This window comes from Pseudorasbora parva, chromosome 12, assembly GCF_024679245.1.
Source record: "Pseudorasbora parva isolate DD20220531a chromosome 12, ASM2467924v1, whole genome shotgun sequence".
NCBI lineage: Eukaryota > Metazoa > Chordata > Actinopteri > Cypriniformes > Gobionidae > Pseudorasbora > Pseudorasbora parva.
The window spans coordinates 30,742,886-30,766,301 of NC_090183.1; the positions used below are offsets into that span (position 1 = coordinate 30,742,886).

Below are 23,416 nucleotides of genomic sequence, written 5' to 3' on the forward strand. Positions count from 1 at the left end.
CAGTTTGTGGCATAACCAAAAGATGACATATACATAATTGTAAACAAATAAGATGAGACTTTTAGGTTGCTGCTTTGTCCAGGTAGCAATAGAGATACATAGACACCCCCATCGCTGCCAACTAGAAAACAAAATACATTGTCAGTTCTAGGTGGGGGTAAATAATTTGTCTGTGGCAAATGATTGAAGTGCCTAACATGCATAAGAACATTTAAATGCATTTGGAAGCAGTGAAGATAATGATGCCTGTCACTACAGCTTGTGCTGGACATGCAAAGTGGTAGATTGTTCCAAACTAGGCTTAACCAATCATGATGAGGGCTACAGTCAAAACATGAGAGCTGCTAAATGTAGTAACATAAACCTAATATAATTATTTCAATACATTTGTTATGGTAACTGCATGATGGATGTGTTGTGTTTACCTCAATGGCAGTGACTCCAGCAGCTATTCCTCCCACAATGTCAACGTTCCTCTGGGTGACCTTAACAATTTGTTTAAAACAGCCCTGGGAAGAGAAACCAATATCAGATGAAAGGGCCCAAATCACATAAACGCACTTCTGTAATACACAGGGGTTTAGGAACGATCTAAAAAATGGTGTAGGGGGTGGGGTCACATTTATACCTTATCAGCTTGGTTCATGAATATTAATAAGGTTACATTATCATTTTGCCTAGTAATTCCTGCAGAATGGATGGTAAGTGGGCAGTACCTGTTCCCTGCATCCCAGTGTCCATACTAAATAGCATGTAAAATTAGAATAAGTGTGTCCCAAAGTATAGTATGTTCTTAAAGTGTGTCCCAGAGAGTATGTCAAAAGTCCCCGGATGGTCTACTATTTCTAGTAGATTTTCGAAGTGTGGATCCATGCACACTATAATGGCTAATATTGCCTACAACCCATTGCCCTTTGGAGGAGGATTCGGTTCAGGACTACAAATATGAGTACTAAGTGTTGAAAACGACAAAATGAATACTCACCTTTCCATGGTAATTTGTGCGTATTGCGCAGTGTCTTTGCTTAGACTTTGCTTGGGTAGCCTGAAGTTGTCATACTCAGATTCTACTCAAAATGAGTCTGATACTGCTCCATTGGGTTGTGATTATGGGGCGTGTTTTAAACTAACCAGGAAAGAAAATGGTGCTGCACTCAATTGGATAGACCTACAACCATTGATCACATTACTGTTGATGATCTGTCAGTCATCATATAAAGCCCGTCCTGACAATTTGATTGGTCCGAACTCCCCGACCTCAAATGTTGTGACCGGTGCTAAGTTTGGCTGGCATCCAGGGAGTTATTTCACCAAAAGATGAAAATTACCCTATTATTTACTCACCCTCAAGCCATCCTAGCTGTGTGTATGACATTCTTCTTTCAGACGAATACAATCTGAGATATATTTAAAAAGGTCCTGGATAATCCAAGCATTATAATGGCAGAGAATGACAGCTCAAAATTTGAATCCCAAAAAAGTGGGGGTTAATAAAAGCCCCCTTAAGCACATATCCATAATGAACATGTTATAAAGTAAAATATCTAGCTTCCAGCAGACCGCCTTCCGTATTCAATTTATGAATAATACTGTTCGAATAACACTTTTAAGAGTCGGGACAACAATATTCTTCTTTTGGTTTGCTGCGCAATATTGAATTACTAAACTCTCTAAACACAGGTCTTTTGGACAATGAACATAACTAACCCAAAATTAATCTCTAGAGTGGTCAAACAGTGCTTATTCCACAACTCAAAACACTACAGCTCCCTTTACGTGCTTCCCTTGGTTCACTTTATTTCGACATTATCTAATAATCTAAAATGTTAATATTATACAAATCAAAGGATGTGCAATGATTTTTGGGCTATATGCCAGAAATAATGCTTGTCTCTTGTGTGTTTGTTGCAAAGGTATCTAATTATGATAATAATAACAATTTAAAATCAATATTGTACTGTTGTTTTATAGGCTATATATGATACGAAGTAACTAGCTACTGAGTAGTTTTTTTTTTTTTTTTGATTTTTTACTTTTACTCCAGTAACTATTAAGACTAGTACTTTAACTCTAAAGTAAATATTTCTATAAGTATTTATAGTTTTACTTGAGTACAGTTCTCGAATACTCTACTGTTGACAGGCCAGTTTACAGTAACATGATACATGTCAGGATGCGACAGTTTATCGGTTTATATGAGCAACCATTAAAGACGCAGTTGTATGACGTGATGGTATGTCCCAAAGCTTGTCTACTCTTTTACTGCATACTCAAGTATGTACATTTTCTTCACAAAAAGAGTATTTTAGGGCATAGTACAAGTAGGCGAATTGGGATGCAGCTATAGTTGGTTTTGATGCCTTCAGCCAATCATAGCTGTCATGACACCATTTTCCTGTGACTGCATAGTGGATAGTCCATAGTGATTGGATGATTTTGGAACCACATACTCTTACTATCTCTGCCATGTATTTCTAGTACAGAACTAAGAAGAGTAGTATGCTAGAAAGCAGTTTAAAATTAAGGACTAATGTTCCCTTCAAGTAGACTCAAGTAGATTTAGTGATTACGAGTTCCAAGCACATGAATGTGAGAGTGAATTTTTATATGCGAGTGGGAAACATTGGAGAAACACTGATCTATCCACCTTATTTTTCGCAAAGCCTATACTTCAGATTTATTAGATGCATACTACATTAAGTTAATAACTAGTTAAATAGCAAAGTGCAGTAAATGGTAACTATTTGTGCTTCAAACGAGTGTGTTTATAATTGCTTTAATTAATTAAAATAATGTGACAACAAAATACTATTTTACAATATCAAGTAGCATTACAGACAAATAAAATAACTGGAAGCTACTGACACCGAAAGCCTTGCACATTCAAGTAAAAATGGTTTTAATCTACACTGCTCACAAAAGGGAACACTTAAATCACACATTGAAGCTCAATGAATTAAATATTTAATTTGAATAGGGATTTAATATTACATTTTTATTTATAAACATTCTATAATTTGTTAAGAACAAAATAATTTGACAGTCAATAGAAGCCAAGTTGCAGGCTGATCCAACTTGCATAAAGTTCATCACAGAAACTCATATGTAAGTCAGTTGTGTGTATGCCCCCCACATGCCTGTATGCACTCACGACAACATCTGGGCTATTCCTGATCAGATGGCGAATGGTGTCCTGGGGATCTCCTCCCAGACCTAGATTAGGACATCAGTGAGCTCCTGGACCGTCTGTGGTAGAAAACTGCAGCACTCCCACGGGACCCGATGCAAGAGTGCGGCGCGGGACTAGATTTCATGACGGGGTGAGGGCAGTAAGGTACTCGTGTGTGTGTGTGTGTGTGTTTGTGTCTGTGTGTGTGTGCGGGTTGAGGGAGAATAAAATTATTCGCCGGACTCCCGTAATATAGAAAAATCTAAAAAATTAAACATCTAAAAACAAATAAATTGCTATTCATATATGCACAAAAGCAACAAGAACTACTGAAACAAAATAAAAAAAGATTTACAGGCGCAATCATGGGAAGAGTTTCGGTTTATAACATGTTTTTGAGTGTTGTGCAGTGTAGCCAATCACATACATATGTGTTGATTTCTAAAACTCAATGGCCAAACTGATGCAGTTTTTGCTCATGCTGAATCCCGTGTGCTGGCAAATCCTCTGATTATAACAAAGAAAGACATTATGGAATTCATTGTGCAGTCATTTTCATTGATAACAGAGCTTTGTGAGATCGCACTGAACTGAAATGTCAGCTTTTTAGGAATTATTAAGGGAGCGCACTTTGCACACAATCTGCAATGGCAAACCATGCACGCTTGCTTTTACGTTAAATAATTTGAAACTGTTTCATGGAAGTACAGAAAAAAAATCTATTTATACTTTTATGTGGGTGGGAGCAGGAGAAGGTTGCGTATATTTTTGCGGGAGCATAGGAGTGGGACATTATCTAGCGTCCATAAATTTTGCGTCCAAGTTTGTGGTGCTACTGGGGGCTTCAGATGCTCCGATATATAGTGTCCCAAAGGTTCTCCATTGGATTTAAGTTTGGGGAACGTGAGGGCCAGACAATGGCATCAATGATTTCATTATCTAAAAACTGCCTACACACTCTATCCACGTGAGGCCGGGCATTGTCATGCACCAGGAGGAACCAAGGGCCCGCTGCTCTTACAGCAGAAAGGAAACAATTGGCTAGGTGGAGCCTCGTATTTTGAAAAAGGGTCTATTCGACCCTCCAAGGATATTTCTCCCCAGACCATTACGAACCCACTGCCAAACTGGTCATGCTGGATGATGTTGCGAGCAGCATAACGTTCCACGTTGCATCACCAGAATATTTCTTGTGCTCACTGTGATCTTGCTTTCATTCGTGAAGAGAACGGGGCGCCAAAGGTGGACTTGAATTCTGGTGTTCTCTGACACATGCCAATCGAGCTACACGGTGCTGAGCTGTGAGCACTGGTCCCACTAGAGGATGTCAGGCCCTCATGCCACCCGTTTGATCAGAAACATGTACACCAGTAGCCTGCTGGGGGTCATTTTTAGGGCTCTGGAAGTGCTCCTCATGTTCCTACTTGCAAAAAGAAGCAGATCTTGGTCTTGCTGCTGGATTGTGGCCCTTCTACATCCCTGTCCAGCTTTCCTGTCTACCGGGATCTCCTCCATGCTCTTGAAACTATGCTGGGAGACAAACTGTACCTCTTTGCGACGGCACACATGGATGTGCCGTCCTGGAGGAGCAGGACTGAATGTGCTACAGCTGATTGGGTTGCAGGTACAGTGACACGGACCCTAACAAAACACAAAACTAAAAACAAATCAGTCAGAAAGAATAAGGAGAGAATCATTGTTTATGGCCACCACCTGCAAAATCATTCTCTTTTGGGGGGTTGCCTTGCTGTTGCCTCTCCAGTGGAACTGTTGTCACTTAATTTGCGCCAAAGAAAGTGAAACTGGTTCATAATGACGCATGCTTCCTAATTGGGCAGATTGAAATCCCTAAAGTTTAATTTACTTGGTGTTATATTTTGATGATTAAGTGTACCCTTCATTTTATTGAGCAGTGTACAGAGAACAGTGTGAGAGAAGCAATTGTGCAGTGAATTATAATGACTGATAATGGCTGATTTTGCATGTTATTTTTATTTTACATGCTGTATTTCAGTCCTTTTCATCATTTAAAATTTAGATGTTTGGCTACTTTAGTGGTACGTTCCGGACTTCAATACATGACATGTCTAGGTACGAATTTCCAAGGCGTTCCTGAATGTAGCATTGATCAAATGTTATTTATGGCTCAGATGATTGGCTCAAAAGGAATTGTGCTGCTATCAGAATTATACTAAATACAAGTTGCAGACTTTATATTTCCAACTGGGAAACAGATTATTTTTAAACCGGAGAGTTGGGTTGACCCAAAACCTTTAAATTACTTGAATGTAGCAATTTATGCTCAGTCAGCAACATTATCATTTTTTTCACACAGCAGCAAAAACTTTTAGAATATATAATGAATATTTGCCACAAAGAAGCTAGTTTTTATTCCCCTGGTCATAAAGCACCTAATGTACTGGCCGCTTTAAACATGTTCAATCCCTTTGCTAGCCTTTGCAGTGGAATTATTCGATATAACTACATGATCTGTATGTTTCTCACCACCACATGGCTGAAATCTGCATTGTCTTCATCACAGGGAAAGAGCTCAGGACCTGCACAACAGGTCGGAGGGTAAAGGGCTCCGTTATGCTTATAGTAGTAGGATTCAGAGAAGTCTGTGTAGTTGCTGAAGCCACAACACTGCAACTGTTACACAAAATGGAAGGGCACTAACAGTCAGTTCCATATTCACAAATATGTTCCCATGTTATACATGTGATTATTGATCTGTAAAGCTCTTAAAGGGTTTTCATTTGCCTGTCAAACTGCAGGCAGTCTGTTTAGTATTCTCATTTTCACATTTACTGTTCACTTCCCCATATTGGGTTTAAGGGCACTTTTGGCCAGGAAATTTGACATGATGGATTAATCTTACTGGAGCACATACTGAAAAGCTTGAGGCTCAGATCAATACTCATCTATGCATGCATTTGGTTGATTGTGGCTTACTGTTGTCATGGTTGAGTTCCACAAGTCCGTGAGGATTTGATCTTTCCCATACTGCTCCTTCAGCCCAGGTGTGGCCCACGCTTTTAGAATGCTCTCAGTCTTTCAAAATCACAGACAAAAGGGACAAATTAAAAGGTACACATGAGAATTCAGAAAGAAATGGAAACTCTCTGTCGCTGTACACAAACATACTTCTTTTTTTTCCATTTCTTTTTTTCAGCAAACTGCTTTCACCACTGTGACTCCACAAGGCCTCTAGCAATCACATTTATCATGACTAAATGAATAAAAGGCTTTAGGCAGTACAGTCATTGCTTTGCAATGCATTTTTTCTTTTTCTTTTTTGCTAGTCATCATTTTAAGGTTGAAATTTCTTCATATATTTATACCTTTGGCTTTCAAAGATTTAGATTAAAGCTGCAGTCTGTAGTTTTTCCTATTTGTCGCCATCTCTGTTCGAAAACTGCAATTGCAGTTATTCGCGGAATTATCAACTCTACGTGAGTAGTGCCCCGGTCGGCACAGTGCAGAGGAATCAAATGTGCAGCTGTTAGGAGAAGCACTGTCAGTCATCCGGTGTGGATACTGTCATTCACAATCTCAGACTGTACTGTTTGAAAGTATGACCGACATAAGAATGTCATCTGAACAAGTAAGTAGCTCATCTTCTTTTGTTCTGACCAAATAAGGAGAAAATCGCGATGATTAATCTAATGATCGTTTATCATATCACGTCAAACTGCAAATTATATTTTTTCAAACTGTTAATGTTGTTAGGATTGCGTGACTACATTTAATGTGTATTAGGGCTACCTGTAGTACAGTTTCCATTTTTGTGCAGTCTAATTTCTTATCGTCATATACCAACACGTTACCAACACTCTCATAGCAAGCACAAAATAACTGATGTTACCATAATGCACATATAGTAAAACGAGAACTGCACAACAAAGGAAAACTCCTTAACTGCATGAATTAAGCGAACAGGTGTGGTACTGCTACATAGCCTAATTCAACCATTGAAATGTATTACCTGTTCAGCAGAAAAAAGCTGAAAAAACCCTTCAAAAAACAGAGTTCACGCCACCTTTAATTATCCTTGTTTTCGCGTTGCCCGGGTGAACTCTCTTTTTTTTCACTCCGAAGTCCGAAGACTTTTGCATTTTACAACGGATGAATCTCCAGTTGTCAGTGGTGACTGTCGTTTGAACCTTTGTTGATCCACCATCAAATTGATAAGTTTAATTATATCAAGTGGTGTGAGAAAAGGCTATCTCCCCTTCAAACATCCTCACATGCGATAGCGTGCTAACCGGGACTCCTTCTTTACATGTACAGATGTGAAGTAATGACGCAAACATATGCTTGAATTTCCCGGGGAAATCCACCAGTACCACTGGTATTAAAAATATTATTACAAGCTTACTGCTGTAAATCGAGCTACGGTAAGCAGATAGTTTTGAACACTGGCTGGTTATGTACTTGCTCAAATTTATTTTGGATAATTTTTAACCCAAAGTTACGGAGTGCATCTTTGATTTACAACAAGCATATGTTAAATGGATAAATATATGGGCTGTCAAAGTTGCATTCACATTATTTTTTTTTTACCATTTTTACAATAAGCTTCACAATGCACTTTACAATAGTTCCATTTGTTAAATTGTTAATATTAATCCAATTAGTTAACATAATATGAATAATATATACTTACACTCTAAAAAATGCTGGGTTAAAAACAACCCAAGTTGGGTTGAAACTGCACCGACCCAACAATTGGGTTGTTTTAACCCAATGGTTGAGTTGTTCTTACCCAGCAATTGGGTTGTCTTAAGCAACATTTAACCCAACCACTGGGTTAAAACAACTCAACCATTGGGTTAAAACAACCCAATTGTTGGGTCGGTGCAGTTTCAACCCAACTTGGGTTGTTTTTAACTCAGCATTTTTTAGAGTGTATACTGATAATTTATCAACCAAATATACTGATAATTTATCAATTTATCAACTTGTCATTTCAGAATTTACTAATCAAAAATCAATCTGTATCTGTTAAGACTATTCAATGCATCCATCCATCATAAATGTATACCTTGAAAAAAAACGTTACTGACGCAACATGACTAGCACGTAGTGTAAGCTTTTTGAACTGCGAAAGGCATTACACTTTCTTTGTAAGTTGAATATGGAAGGTGGTCTGGCGGAAGCTAGATATTTGACTTTATATATTTTTAAATATGGATTTTTTTTTTTTACAAATAAAACATCAATCTGCTTCAGAAGGCCTTTAATTATAAAGTATGTTTATGATGGATGGATGGATGGATGGATGGATGGATTCACTTTTTTGAGCTTCAACCAACCCCCCCCCCCCATTTTATATGAAAGTTAAGCTTCCAAAGGCATGAACTGAAAAAGCACCAGACTGAACACGTGTTGTGAATGTATGCGGCGAATGTGGTCGCGATTAACGTTACATCAGCTCATCACGAGAGCTCATCAGCTCATTTATTACATTAAATGTAATCTGACTCCTGCATCGTTAGTGATGTGAGACTCACGCGGCGACTCGGTCATTATATTAAACAGACACGTTCAGTATTTAATTGTAGTGTCTGTTCTCTAACTCAGTCACTGCAATCCAGTAGTGGTGGCTTTGGGAATGGCCTCACAGGGCAGCAAAGCATTCTGGGAATTGTCGTCTTTCAGCTCCGAGACAAAAAACATTTTCTGTCTTTTCTCAGTCTAGAAGGCACCAAATTCAAAAATAATTTCACATTTATACTACATTAATAACCCAGTTTAAATACAGATTCATCTTTCCAGCGCTAATGTACCACTTTAATTTTGTAACATTGCCATTTATCAGTAAACCATTATGTATTTACTGGTTAATAATCATACTAAAGATGTTTAGCAAAAACAGCCATTTGTATTTTGAACTTCAATCATTATCAAAACTCAACAGGTCAAATATTACCCAAGTTGGAAATGTGCAGTGCAGTAAAGTTGTCCTACATGACAAAATTTGGTAAAATCAAATTTTACACATTTTACGCAAGATTAAGACCTAAATGTTGGGACATAACTTTTCTGTATTCTGTATTATTAATTACACATATGCCTATTATTTAGTGATGTTTATGCTGCATTGTAAAATCTCCTTTGTGGTTCATGCTCGCATTTGCTTTCTCTCTATTCTCTTACTTTCTCCCTTCTGTCTTATTAGTTGGAATTTGATTAATAAACCTAGATGAGTTTAAGCCACACAAGGACTCTGTTGCTAAGTGTTACTTGTGTATGTGTGTTTGTTGGGAAAAGTGGGGTCAGCAAGAGTGGTCTTCAGCACAGCATGCCTGTGGGGATGTGCAGACAAAACACAATTAAAAGCACTCCCCCTCCCACCTATGAAGCCGTAGAAGCTACACAGATCAGTAGACTTATTACATGCAAGCTAATCCATCAATGTCTGCTGGAATTCCCTCTCAATCTAGACAGGACAAAGCGCTGTAAGGCATGGGAGCGATTGCTAATTGCTGATCTGAGACCAGCACGTATGGCACTGAATACCATTTATAACGTCAACTGCAGGTAATGCAATATAAGAAGGAAAATTTAATGTGTTTTTTCTTATCATAATAACAATCTTTAATTTAAACAGAGAAAATGTTATTGCCAAACGACACCACATCAGCTTAGTTATTGAAATGGGAGTGATTACATTTGGGATCACACAATAAACAGCTCTGACCAATTGAACATTAAAAAAAAGTAATCTCCGCAACGATTTGGCTTATTCTATAACAATTGTACATGTTAATGTAAACATGTAATGCTATTCAAATTCATATTGTATGATTCTTATGACTTTGTGAAGCCTATTTCTTATCAAAACTACAACAGGCAGCTGCTCATAGACTTGCACATGAATTATTAAAACGGCAATTTCTTCTGTCATGATAATAAATAAATAAATAAATGAATGAATGGATAAAAGTGTGATGGTGACAAACAGCACATTAAATGGGTATTTGCATGCTTAATGTTCCTCTGAATGATTTAGCCGATCTATAATTCACAAGAATGTCCTGCACTCTTCCTTTCTGGTGACTCCAGTAGCATTAACCGCTCTGGCTTGTTGATGAAGTACTGCGCTTTATCCAGTTAGCTGTATAAATGATGTTTCTTGAACAAACTGATTCTACGCTTGCATAAATGCCTAGAATACCATTTCAAATACCAAGGGTGTAGAACTACAATTACCAGACCCCACATATGTACAGTGTGGTCCAAAATCAGGGTTAATTGGGGCTAAAGTGCTTCTGTTTTGGCATTTCTTTTTGATTTTATCCTTTTTTCATTACAAATTATGGCATAACAATGAGTGAAACTAAACTACACTTAGTATTGTTATTAATATTTTGTAGGGTATGGTAAGTTGTGTAAAGCCTGATGATCATGTACCCCATAGATATCCATAATAAAGGCTAAATGTCTTACGGCGGAGTCACCATCATCATCACCGGCGGCCATCTTGTCACAGGCAAGATTTCTGTCGGGCTCTGTGGAACCTGATGTAAGGTGATTGATCTGTACGAACATAAATACTTTAATCTCGCTGAAATCTTGATGTATTTACAAATGGTTTGGTTTCTTACAAACATTATTAACATGGCTACAAATCTGGATGCCTAACACGTTGAAATTCCAGCTTTCCGTTTTCGATAAACGACTTAATCGTGCAGCTTGTGTAAAAAAACAACAAAAAAACAATATTCTAGCCGCTATAACTCTGTGCCAGTACTTCACATAATTATTCTGCTCGTTTCCTAAGAAACTACAGGGTTTCAGCTTTCTAAAGAGGTAAGGCATTTGATGAAAATTAGGTGGGAAAAGTGATCTGTGAAGTAGGCACAGGGCAATGTAGGGGGGAAAATCCTAGTAACTTGCATTTTTTTTTGCATGTTTTTTTTTTGTGTTCTTATTAAATACAAATAATTTTATTATATATATATATATATATATATATATATATATATATATATATATATATATATATATATATATATATACAGCTCTGATTTTTTTTTCCAGAGCTAGCTATATAACTATATATACTGTGTAAAATATTATTTATAATATAATATTTTACACAGTTTTAGTAGCCTATATATTGATTTAACATAAATACCTTGTGTGTGTGTGTATATTCATTGCACCTATCTTTTCTTTCAATGTTACTTTCATATTGAAGTCCATGGTTAGAATTATTCATAAGTATGTAGTGCCATAACTACATCTCTGATGTTTATAACAAACAAAACAGTTTGAAAATCGGTTGAAATTTTAGCAAGTTATGGTTATTTAAAAATACAGTCTTGTTCAAAATAATAGCAGTACAATGTGACTAACCAGAATAATCAAGGTTTTTCGTATATTTTTTTATTGCTACGTGGCAAACAAGTTACCAGTAGGTTCAGTAGATTCTCAGAAAACAAATGAGACCCAGCATTCATGATATGCACGCTCTTAAGGCTGTGCAATTGGGCAATTAGTTGAATTAGTTGAAAGGGGTGTGTTCAAAAAAATAGCAGTGTGGCATTCAATCACTGAGGTCATCAATTTTGTGAAGAAACAGGTGTGAATCAGGTGGCCCCTATTTAAGGATGAAGCCAACACTTGTTGAACATGCATTTGAAAGCTGAGGAAAATGGGTCGTTCAAGACATTGTTCAGAAGAACAGCATACTTTGATTAAAAAGTTGATTAGAGAGGGGAAAACCTATGAAGAGGTGCAAAAAATGATAGGCTGTTCAGCTAAAATGATCTCCAATGCCTTAAAATGGAGAGCAAAACCAGAGAGACGTGGAAGAAAACGGAAGACAACCATCAAAATGGATAGAAGAATAACCAGAATGGCAAAGGCTCAGCCAATGATCACCTCCAGTATGATCAAAGACAGTCTGGAGTTACCTGTAAGTACTGTGACAGTTAGAAGACGTCTGTGTGAAGCTAATCTATTTTCAAGAATCCCCCGCAAAGTCCCTCTGTTAAAAAAAAGGCATGTGCAGAAGAGGTTACAATTTGCCAAAGAACACATCAACTGGCCTAAAGAGAAATGGAGGAACATTTTGTGGACTGATGAGAGTAAAATTGTTCTTTTTGGGTCCAAGGGCCACAGGCAGTTTGTGAGACGACCCCCAAACTCTGAATTCAAGCCACAGTACACAGTGAAGACAGTGAAGCATGGAGGTGCAAGCATCATGATATGGGCATGTTTCTCCTACTATGGTGTTGGGCCTATTTATCGCATACCAGGGATCATGGATCAGTTTGCATATGTTAAAATACTTGAAGAGGTCATGTTGCCCTATGCTGAAGAGGACATGCCCTTGAAATGGTTGTTTCAACAAGACAATGACCCAAAACACACTAGTAAACGGGCAAAGTCTTGGTTCCAAACCAACAAAATTAATGTTATGGAGTGGCCAGCCCAATCTCCAGACCTTAATCCAATTGAGAACTTGTGGGGTGATATCAAAAATGCTGTTTCTGAAGCAAAACCAAGAAATGTGAATGAATTGTGGAATGTTGTTAAAGAATCATGGAGTGGAATAACAGCTGAGAGGTGCCACAAGTTGGTTGACTCCATGCCACACAGATGTCAAGCAGTTTTAAAAAACTGTGGTCATACAACTAAATATTAGTTTAGTGATTCACAGGATTGCTAAATCTCAGAAAAAAAAAATGTTTGTACAAAATAGTTTTGAGTTTGTACAGTCAAAGGTAGACACTGCTATTTTTTTGAACACACCCCTTTCAACTAATTGCCCAATTGCACAGCCTTAAGAGTGTGCATATCATGAATGCTGGGTCTTGTTTGTTTTCTGACAATCTACTGAACCTGAACCTACTGGTAACTTGTTTGCCACGTAGCAATAAAAAATATACTAAAAACCTTGATTATTCTGGTTAGTCACATTGTACTGCTATTATTTTGAACAAGACTGTACATGCACCATTAAAAAACACTGTTACGAGTGAGCGAGCTGCCTGTGACAAGATAGCCGCCAGTTGCAGACGGCGACCTCCATTGGCCAACAAGACATCTAGCCTTTATTATGGATATCTATCCAATCCAATCCAATCCACCTTTATTTATAAAGCACCTTAAAAACAACACTGTTGACCAAAGTGCTGAACACAATTCACAAAACAAAAACAGCAAAATAGCAATAAAATAAATACAACAATAACAAAGTCAACCCTCAAACTGATCCAAAAGCCAAAGAAAATAAATGAGTCTTGAGACAGGATTTAAAAACAGGGAGAGACTCAGCCAGTCTAATGTGCAGAGGCAGCTCATTCCATAGTCTCGGAGCTGCCACGGCAAACGCACGATCACCTCTAATTTTACGTTTCGTCTTTGGGACGACTAACAGAGCCTGATCTGCCGACCGGATCTGCCGACCGGAGCCTGATCTGCCGATCTATGTGTTACCCAGCATGATTTGAGCAGGTTCTAACGAGTATGCAATTTATAGCATATTTGTTTCTTTTAACTTTTTTTAGTCCTATGTAGTTTCAGACCCTAATATATTATTCTATATATTCTTAAATATATATACATCTTAAATTAACTTTAAGATGTGTGTTGTGAGAAAATGAGATGCGCATCATATTTACCAGTGGCAGATCTTAAAGTGACAGCAGCCTAATAAACCAACTGCTGTGATGTTAATAAAAGAAAGAAGTTAATAGAGAAAGTTGTAGCTTTAATAAGGATTTATCTATATTTATTTTATAATTTATGCAGTTAATAAAAGGTGTTTGATAACTTTATTAAGGCCACAGAATGACATTTATTATCTTTAAAACTATTATTATTTTTTATTTTATTTTATTTTTTACTTTTATAAGCCTAATAAATGTTGAAATTGATAGATTTCAATCATACTGTAATTCTGAATGTCTGTCATTAATGTTTTAAAAAAAACAATTCAGAGACATCAGTAAGTATTAGTGATATTGGCTGTCATTCATAAACAGATGCCATTACAACAAAATTAATATATATATATATATATATATATATATATATATATATATATATATATATATATATATATATATATATATATATATATATATATATATATATATATATATATATATATATATATATTAATTATGTATATGTATATTTAATTATGTATATATATGTATGTATGTATGTATGTGTGTGTGTCTGTATGTATATATATATATAATTTATTTATTTTATATTTATTATATATTATATATAGTCTTTTAAGTAAAATAAAGAAAGAGTATTGCAAATTTCTCCTTAACCTCTTTCTGTTCCTGTTGCCTTAGAATAGAATAGCAAAAAACTGAACCAAACCGAACCGAAAACCGTTAAGATCCGAGGTATGTACTGAACCGCATGTGTGTGTGTGTGTGTGTGTGTGTGTTTATTCTTCTTTATATATAGGTTTAACTATTCATATGCATTAAATGAGATTTCTGTCTGTTAAATAGAATTCAATTTTTCAATTTGCCCTAAAAGGTCTTTGTGTTTTTTAATTAAATGGCATTATTCTCTTAACATACCCTCCATAACTCATTTAAAGTTGTTGTAATTATTATACATTTCACTAAATGGGTGAAGCTCTGTATGTAAATCGCCTGTTTTGCATATAAAATGCCTAAACGTCAATATTGTAGTGCGATAAATTGCTCAAAGTGAGAGTGCTGGCATAGCGCCTGAGGCAATCTGGGAGTTATTAAGTGGCTGAATGTGCTGGAGCCATTTCAAACCCCCTAATTTAATGATGGCCAGAGTATGATGGGAATTTACATGCAGCTAAAATGAAAAGAGAGACAAAGAGTGAGTGGGGGGATGGGGAGGCCTGGCAGAGAGGTCAGTGGTTTAGAGCAAGACTCACATATGAAGAATAAACCAATGATACTACTGCAGCCGCCGTCTCAGCAATGCAAATGATCAGGATGATGGAGAAGAACTGGTTGCACAGAGCAGAAGAGAGTGAACAACAAAACTTGAGTGTAAAAACATTATATTCATATGGCACTTGATATCAGGTAATAAAAGGATTGAGATTTACCATTATAAGAAGGCATTTGCTCTCTTTCTGAGCACCGCAGCACCCCATCATTCCGAGGAGAATCATAACTGCTCCAATAGTGATGCTGAAGATTCCCACATTGACATGACTCAGGAACTGCTCAGTAAAGGGTGGCAAATTTTTGATAAAGGAATCTTTATTCACAGTCACCCATATCCCTGCAGCTGCCATACACATGCCCGCTAGCTGTCAAAAAAAGTTCCACTTTTTACTTTCACAAATACACCATTGCATTTCAATAGTAATATGTTAATGGTTAATAGATACATATTTGGTAATGTATACGTATACAGTTACCCTGTCATCAGAGCCATAACCACCATAGACAATGAGGGAAGCAATTAAATATAGACAAATTGATCACTGTAACCACTGTAAAAATCACTGGAACCTATGGCTTTATTTGATTTGCTGCTACAGATAGCTGACTAGGTTCCAGAATATAACACACACAACAAGCGGTAAAAGTGCGTGTCCGTTGGTGCAGAGCAGGTGTTTTAAATTAATTTCTATGGCTGTTAAAGACAGCATGAAATGGAAGTTGCGATAGTCTTTTCTTCCTTTTTGTGACATAGGAGTCAGGCATAACACTATGGCCACTGACAGGTGACAGGATTAACACTGGTTATCTCTTCATTACTCTTCATTACGGCACCTGTTTGTGGGTGGGATATATTAGGCAGCAAGTGAACATTGTGTCCTCAAAGCTGATGTGTTAGATGCAGGAAAAATGGGCTTAAGGATTTGAGCGAGTTTGAGAAGGGCCAAACTGTGATGGTTAGATGACTAGATGAGTAAGATGAGTCAGAGCATCTCCAAAACTCCAGCTCTTGTGGGCTGTTTCCAGTCTGCAGGGGTCAGTATCTATCAAAAGTGGCCCCAGGAAGGAACAGTGGTGAACCGGCAACAGGGTCATTGGCAGCCAAGGCTCATTGATGCACGTGGGGAGAGAAGGCTGGCCCACATGGTCAGTGCATCGCAATTTGTTGCATATGGGGCTGCATAGCTGCAGACCAGTCAGGGCTCTTTCAGCAGGATAATGCGCCCTGCCACTAGTGCTGGGCAGTATGACCAAAAATGTATATCGCAGTATTTTTCTAAATTATATCGGTTTCGTGGTATATGAATGTATTTTTATTCCTATGCATGACCGGGTGTTAACCACATTTTCTATTGATTGAGAAAGGAAATACTGCAGCAGATTGACTAGAATGCCCTATTTTACTGTCATGGGTGAATATTGTAGAAAAAATCCACACTGGAGTTAATACAGAGTTTACACAAAAAAAAAAAAAAAAAAAAAATGCTGTAGGGAGACAACCAATAAAACACTGACCTGCAACGCAATAATTACAGATGCATGAATATTAAAATATGACCACGGAGAGAGAAAAAAAAAACAGAGTTAAGGGCACCTTAAGCCTTATAAAATTCTAACCCTAGGCCTTATAACAACAAACTGCCAAAACGAAGGAGAAACGCGAAAAAAAACATTTACAAGGTTTCAGGATATTTTCAATATATTTAAGAACACTACAGTCTCTGAACAAATGCCAGTGACAGTCAAACACATGACAGTTTAAAGGAACTGTATGTAAGAAATGTATCTCAATTCATCATAAAATGGCCCTGATATGTCACTAGACATAAAGAAATCATTTTAATTTCAAACACTTATATCACTGACAACAGTAGTCCGGCCAGGATATTGTCATTTAAAAATTGTTGTTGCAGCCCTCAACTGATGTTGATGTTGACATGTTGTGTTTTGGACATTTTGAAGTCATTATATGTTGAAGTCAACTATATAACTACAAATACTAACTAAAACTAAACATATTTAAAAAAAAAAACAACTTGAAAGGAACACTTGAAAGGAAATCATTGTGATACTAACTTTGGGGAAAAAAATATTTGAAGTATATTTAGATTGTTTAGTTTGCCTTGCGTCCATTAGAAAACACAAAGGTGCGGCTATCTTGGGACCGGTCATCTGGAGGGCGATCGAGGCGCGAAAGCTTCAGTTTCTGAGAGGGGTGCTGCAGGCTTGGTATGAACCAGTATACCACCCAGCACTACCTGCCACAAAGCAAAAATGCTTTTTTCAGGAATGTTCAAGAATGGTTTGAGGAGCACATCAATGAGTTTGAGGTGTTGACTTGGCCTCCAAATTCCCCAGATCTCAATGGAGCATCTGTGGGATGTACAGAACAAGCAAGTCCAATCCATTTACTGGACTTAAAGGATATGCTGCTAACACCGTGGTGCCATATACCACAGCACATCTTTAGGAGTCTAGTGGAGTCCATGCCTCGACGGATCAGGGCTGTTATGGCAGTAAAAGGGGACCAACAATATTGGCATATAATGTTTTGCCTGATCTGTGTGAAATGGCTTCTTGAATAAGAAAAAAAATGTAGGAAGGGACTTTGACTTTGAAAAACGTCTTTGTTTAGAGAATTTGCGGGTGCATAAATAGTATTTTGCAGTTGTTGTAAATGTTAAATACTGCAGTTTGGATGCTCTTATTCTGAACAGACTGTGTTTACAAATGTTAATTAAATTGACACTTTATCTTTACTTTGGGGATCCGGAAATAAGCTTGCATCTTACCAACTGTAATTGTGTGTATATATGATGATTCTATTGCCCGTGTGCTGAAAAAGGCATGGATTAAACACTGGCTACAGACACACACCAAAGCAGAGGTGTTACTATTCAAATATCATATCATATATCAAATGCAGACCTATTTTATCTCAGCGTAAGGAGATTCACTGGTGAATAAGTGAATTTTTACTGTTGTTAATCACATTAATCATGTAGTCTTCAAAATCCTCTCATAAGTAGAGTAAATTAATTATGAAAATACACTATATTGCCCAAAGTTAATATGCACATGAACTTTAATGTCATCCCATTCTAAATCCCCCCCCATCCCCTCCATCAGTTTGCCAGACAGAGAACCATGATTCGTCACTCCAGAGAACTCCACTGCTCTAGAGTCTAGTGGCGTTGTGCTTACACCACTGCATCCCACGCTTTGCATTGCACTTGGTTATGCAATAGGGCAAAAGGGTCCATGGGGCATCCAAGCACCGTGATGCATTTGCTCGGCCATGGAAACCCATTCCATGAAGCTAAATGTTCTTGAGCTGATCTGAAAGCCACCCAAAATTTGGAGGTCCGTAGCTATCTGCAGAACGTTGCCGACTTCTGGGCACCTCAGCATGTGCTGACCCCGCTCTGTGATAGTACATGGCCTACTACTTTGTCACCAATTGCTTCCACATTTGTTGTAATACCACTAAGAGTTGACCGTGCATTATTTAGAAGTGAGAAAATTTCACAAATGGACTTATTGCACAGGTGGCAATCTATCAAACCACGCTTGAATTCACTAAGGTCCTGAGGGCGACCCATTCCTTTACAAATGTTTCTGGGACAGTCTGCATGCCTAGGTGCTTGATTTTATACACATCTGGCCATGGAAGTGATTGGCACACCTGAATTCAATGAATTGGATGGGTGTCCTAATACTTTTGGCAATATATTGTCATTTCTTTATATCTTAAAAGAAAATGTTTGCATATGTACAGTATCAAGGAGAGTAATGTGAATAACTAGGTTAAAAAACGTTTATATATGTCAAAACAAAATGAAATCTGATACTAAGTAACATATATGTATTTTAGGTCATGAAACATTACTATATCTCATTCTCAAGTTATTTTGCTACAGTATAAGCTCTAGTTTCCACAAAAGCTTTATGACCAGAGGCATGTATCAGTTATAGTCATGTGGATTTGGCTCCTTTATCGTTTGCATTTTCCCATGACCTTTTATTCTCACCATTACGTTGTACGATAAGAGGCCCTGCATGGATTTCCCATTATTGCCAGAGTGTACCTGAGTTATGTGTGTTCTCCCATAGAGGTAGGTCATTCAACAATGGCAATGGCTCAATAGAAAACTAAAGGGTACCCTTAATGGCCACAAGCCTGCAGGATTAGGTGCTCGACTGCTCATTTATGTCACTTCCAGGATACTTCGCAGACAATAGGTCTGACACATTACCAGGTCTGTTGGATCTCCTGGGGTAATGATGGAAACAGTGTTGTTGTGATTCTGTGTCTTCTGATGTATCAAGAGCTAGAAGCAATAACACGGTTGCCTTATTTAACTGTAAAGTTAGAAGAGGTTTATTCATCAGCTCTGTCTATTTCAAGTGATGTCTCCAAGTAGAATGATATGCATACAATTGGATATCAAAAGGTCGAAGCCCCAGAGCACATTTGGTGGTAGTTTGGGTTAATGAGTGGGTTGGTGTCAGCATGTTAATTCACAGTTGGTGTCATAACCATCTCTGAAACCTGATATGCTCTGTCAGACTCAATCACGGCTGTCAGGGCTGCTCACATTCAACTCAGCTGGCCGACAGCTGAACATGAAACACTCAATACGCCTTTCTGTCAATGTTTATTTTTGCGCTCATATAGCTTTGGGAATCGTTTGAGTTTTTTAGCAGTTTAACGGTGAGATTTTGATAATGGGCACATCTGTAAGCAAATAGAATGCGACAAACATATTACCTTTAACTTATTTTCTTCATAGTTTCTTTCTTTCTGCTATAAATATTACCGGTGTTGTTGTTTTTGTGAGTAATGCTTCGATAAAATGCCACCATGCAAGGCTTAATGTTGGAAATGTCACGTCAAAGGAAGATGCACATGGAGAGATTACATGGAAATCAGTTTGTGTGTAAGGGAAGGAATTGGCATACTGTATAGAAGGGCAGGAAAATAAGTTGACTGTCCATACACGGGTGAGTTATGAAGACCACTGTGCATGGGGATTCTACATGTAAAAAAGACACATCTAGAGGGCTGTCTTGCTGAATGTATGACACAATTAGTTAAATATTTTATAGGCAGCCTCAATTGAGTTGTCTCATTATGATCTGTTGCTTTGTTGGACTGTTGTTTTCTTGGCTCACATTGGCTGACACCCTGATATTTAACCCTAAAACAGGAATTAAAACTAGTTGTTGTGAGTTGTGACTATTTGAGTAATTTTCGATGGTAGCATTTGCTCTTGGACACTTAATGTGTTTTTGATACAGCATCTTTGATTTTATTGATATCTATCCAAGTGTAAATACTCTCCATGGTGCATTTGAAATGCATAGCAATCCGAACACAGCTCAAGAGGTGGTTTCAGACACAACTTAGCCAAATGTAAATGCATTTAGTGGTGGTTTAATCTGCATGTAAAGCCTCACCCCGGGTTGCAAATACTCCTTACAGCATTTAACACTAAACATCCAAACCTGAACACCTGCAGAATTTGACAGTCTTGTGGCGCTAATTCCTATTTAACAGAAAACCATTTAATGACATATAATATGGTTATCATCCACCACACAAAGTCAGCATTATTTACAGCATATTTGACAAAGACCAGTTCACATCAAGAATGATAACTTTCTGTTTATAATAAACAATTGCTGCAGTTCTATGGTCGGTGGATTCCGATTGGCTGTCAATGTTTGTCATCGTTCATCAACTGGAGAAAAAAGTTCTGAAAGTGATTTAAACGATACAGTTATAGTTATCATCATAGTTATCGTCCTTTGTGTGAACGGCCCTTAAATACTTTATGCAGGAAATAAACATTTCACATAATGCCAATGCGTACATAGCATTACTAACCTATGAATATGCTAAAAAGTCTAAACCTCAAAGATGTGTTTATCTTTTGTTGACCCTTCATTGCTCTCGAATCAATATGTCAGACTTAAGACTGAATGACTGACTGATTGGTTTATGTTGAATTATGACAAAAAGAACAGCAAAAAGCACCTAGTTATAAATCTCTCTCTCTCTCTCTCTCTCTCTCTCTCTCTCTCTCTCTGTGTGTGTCTTTGTCTTGTTCTTGTTTTTGTTCTTGTTTTGTTTTTAAATTGACAGATAATTAAATATTTGCAGAAAACCTTGACCTAGTATTCGGTATAACCTATGTAATGCCATTTTTTGTCCTCTACAAGTCTTGGCAAGTATTATGACTGATAAGTCAGATCAGATAAATTGTTCACCAAATGGAAACCAACAGTGTGCTGTCCTAGCGATGCTTTGAATGAAATATGGCACACTTAGATATATATAAAATATGCTTTCCTTTGTTCTAGTATCTACAGCCTTAACAATCTCCTGTCCAACCGAGCAACCCAGCATACCCATCATTTCAGGCACTTGCAGGCTTTAACTCTCAAACAAAGAGGCTGTGAACAATAATGAGATGAAAATTGTTGCATGTGAGCAAGTGTGACCGCTTTACTCACATTCACACTTTGGCTGTGATCATCAAGACTTCACCATGGAGCAATGAAACATTTTGTAATGGATTCGTGTTATCGGTTTGCATTAGTACAATTTATGTGTGTTTATGTGCGTTTGTTGTAAAGAGAAGAGGATAAATTATTTATTGCTCATTCGGAGGCAGGCTGAATCTATTTCATTCTTTACACCACACATAAAAGTCTCAGTCAATGAATAAAGAAATGCGATTATTCTTCTAAACACCCTTCTCCCCGCACTCAAATGTAAACATTTAATGAGAAAATAAAGCATACTTACGCAGATAAGCAAGTTGAACACAACCATCACAACTTTGACAAATGTGAAGCAGCCCATTTTAATCTGTAATGAAGCAATAAACATAAATCAGAGCTGCATTTGATAGTTTGATTGTTTTTCATACACATACTTGCGCACAGCGTACATGTTTTTAAGTGACTCCTTTTTCACTTATATCCATTCAAATCAAATTTTGTTTAGCTTATGTAAAAGCAACTCACCTTTTTGATCTAATGTCCAGTAATAGTCGTTGAGTGAGTTGTTAAGTGAGGAACAGACAGATAGAAAAGAGACAAAATGAGAGGGAAAGAGTGGAAGAGACCTGAACAGGTGAGATGGGTGTGGTTTGGATATAAAATAGCTGGTTAGAGTGGCTTTAATGTGGCTTGTGTGTCATGACTAGCATTGCCCTGCAGTCAAAGTGGTTTCCAGTGTAGATAAACTACATGAGGTCCAAAATCTCCCACACACATAATGATCATTTTACTGCTCTCCTTGCTTCCGAATGGTAATGATTAACTAAAGTCATTTGAAATTTACTCATAACACCAATTCAAAAATAAAATGTATAATTTAATCGGATTTGTATTTATTTTTTGGTTTTGGCATGATAAATTGTTCAAAGGTCAAATAGTAGCCACAGAGAAAATGTCAAGGTGAAAGTCTTTAAGGTTGACTTTGATTACTACCTACCAGGTGTTGTACATTCCTTAATTTCCTTTGTGTACTTTTATGTGTGGGTTCCTTTGTTCTTTTGTACCAAAGCAAATATTTCTGCCAGTAGAGGGCAGTATTGCAGTGGCTCTCAGCTTGCCTGGCTTTACTGCTTCACCATTGTGGTATCGTAGATACTTGGAGATGATTGATGGTCCCTTAGAGGAGGAAAATGTCTTTGTCCAGTTTTATCCATAGAAAAACAAAACAAAGAGATATAAAATCCCCTCAGCATATGATTTTGAAGATTTTTTTGAGTCAGAATCACACTCTAAAAAATGCCCAGCAGCCCAGCGATTGGGTTCTTCCATTTGGGTTTTTGTAACCCAGCGTCTTTGTGTGTGTGTATATATGTGTACACACACAATGTTACACATGTACACACACACAATGTTTTATATATATATATATATATATATATATATATATATATATATATATATGTGTGTGTGTGTATGTATGTATGTAACATTTTATATAATCCTATTTGCCTTGTGCATGTCTCATCTTCCATATACCTCTCTCTACCTGTACTTTCCTGCACCTTCTCTCGTATAAATGTACTTTTTTCCTGCATGTTGTTGCATCTTTCACAACTCTCTCTTTATCCCTATACTTTTTTCCTTTACCATCACCGAATCTCATTTCCTCCTATTCGCCTTCTGATCTTCATGGCCAGCATTATTTGACATTCCTGACACATCTATGACTGGACCCTGCAGGCGAGAAAATCCCATAAAGAAAAAAAAAAATTGATAGATTGCCTGGTGCCACCTTGCCAGAGTTAAACACATATCA

General features: G+C 37.3%; 1 protein-coding gene and 1 long non-coding RNA gene across 2 annotated transcripts in view; one reads left to right on the forward strand and one right to left on the reverse strand.

Annotated features, from left to right (window-relative positions):
* Positions 1-23,416, forward strand: part of LOC137093603 (uncharacterized) — a 77,342-nt gene that overhangs the window by 1,409 nt on the left and 52,517 nt on the right. The window lies entirely within an intron of this gene.
* LOC137093748 (tetraspanin-1) lies at positions 16-22,176 on the reverse strand. Its single transcript, XM_067458593.1, has 8 exons — positions 22,126-22,176; positions 21,905-21,967; positions 15,249-15,455; positions 15,072-15,146; positions 6,125-6,223; positions 5,675-5,821; positions 426-509; positions 16-121 (listed from the first exon to the last, which is right to left on the reverse strand). Exons 2-8 carry the CDS (start codon positions 21,959-21,961, stop codon positions 62-64), a joined length of 729 nt encoding a protein of 242 aa, XP_067314694.1. The 5' UTR covers positions 21,962-21,967; positions 22,126-22,176; the 3' UTR covers positions 16-61.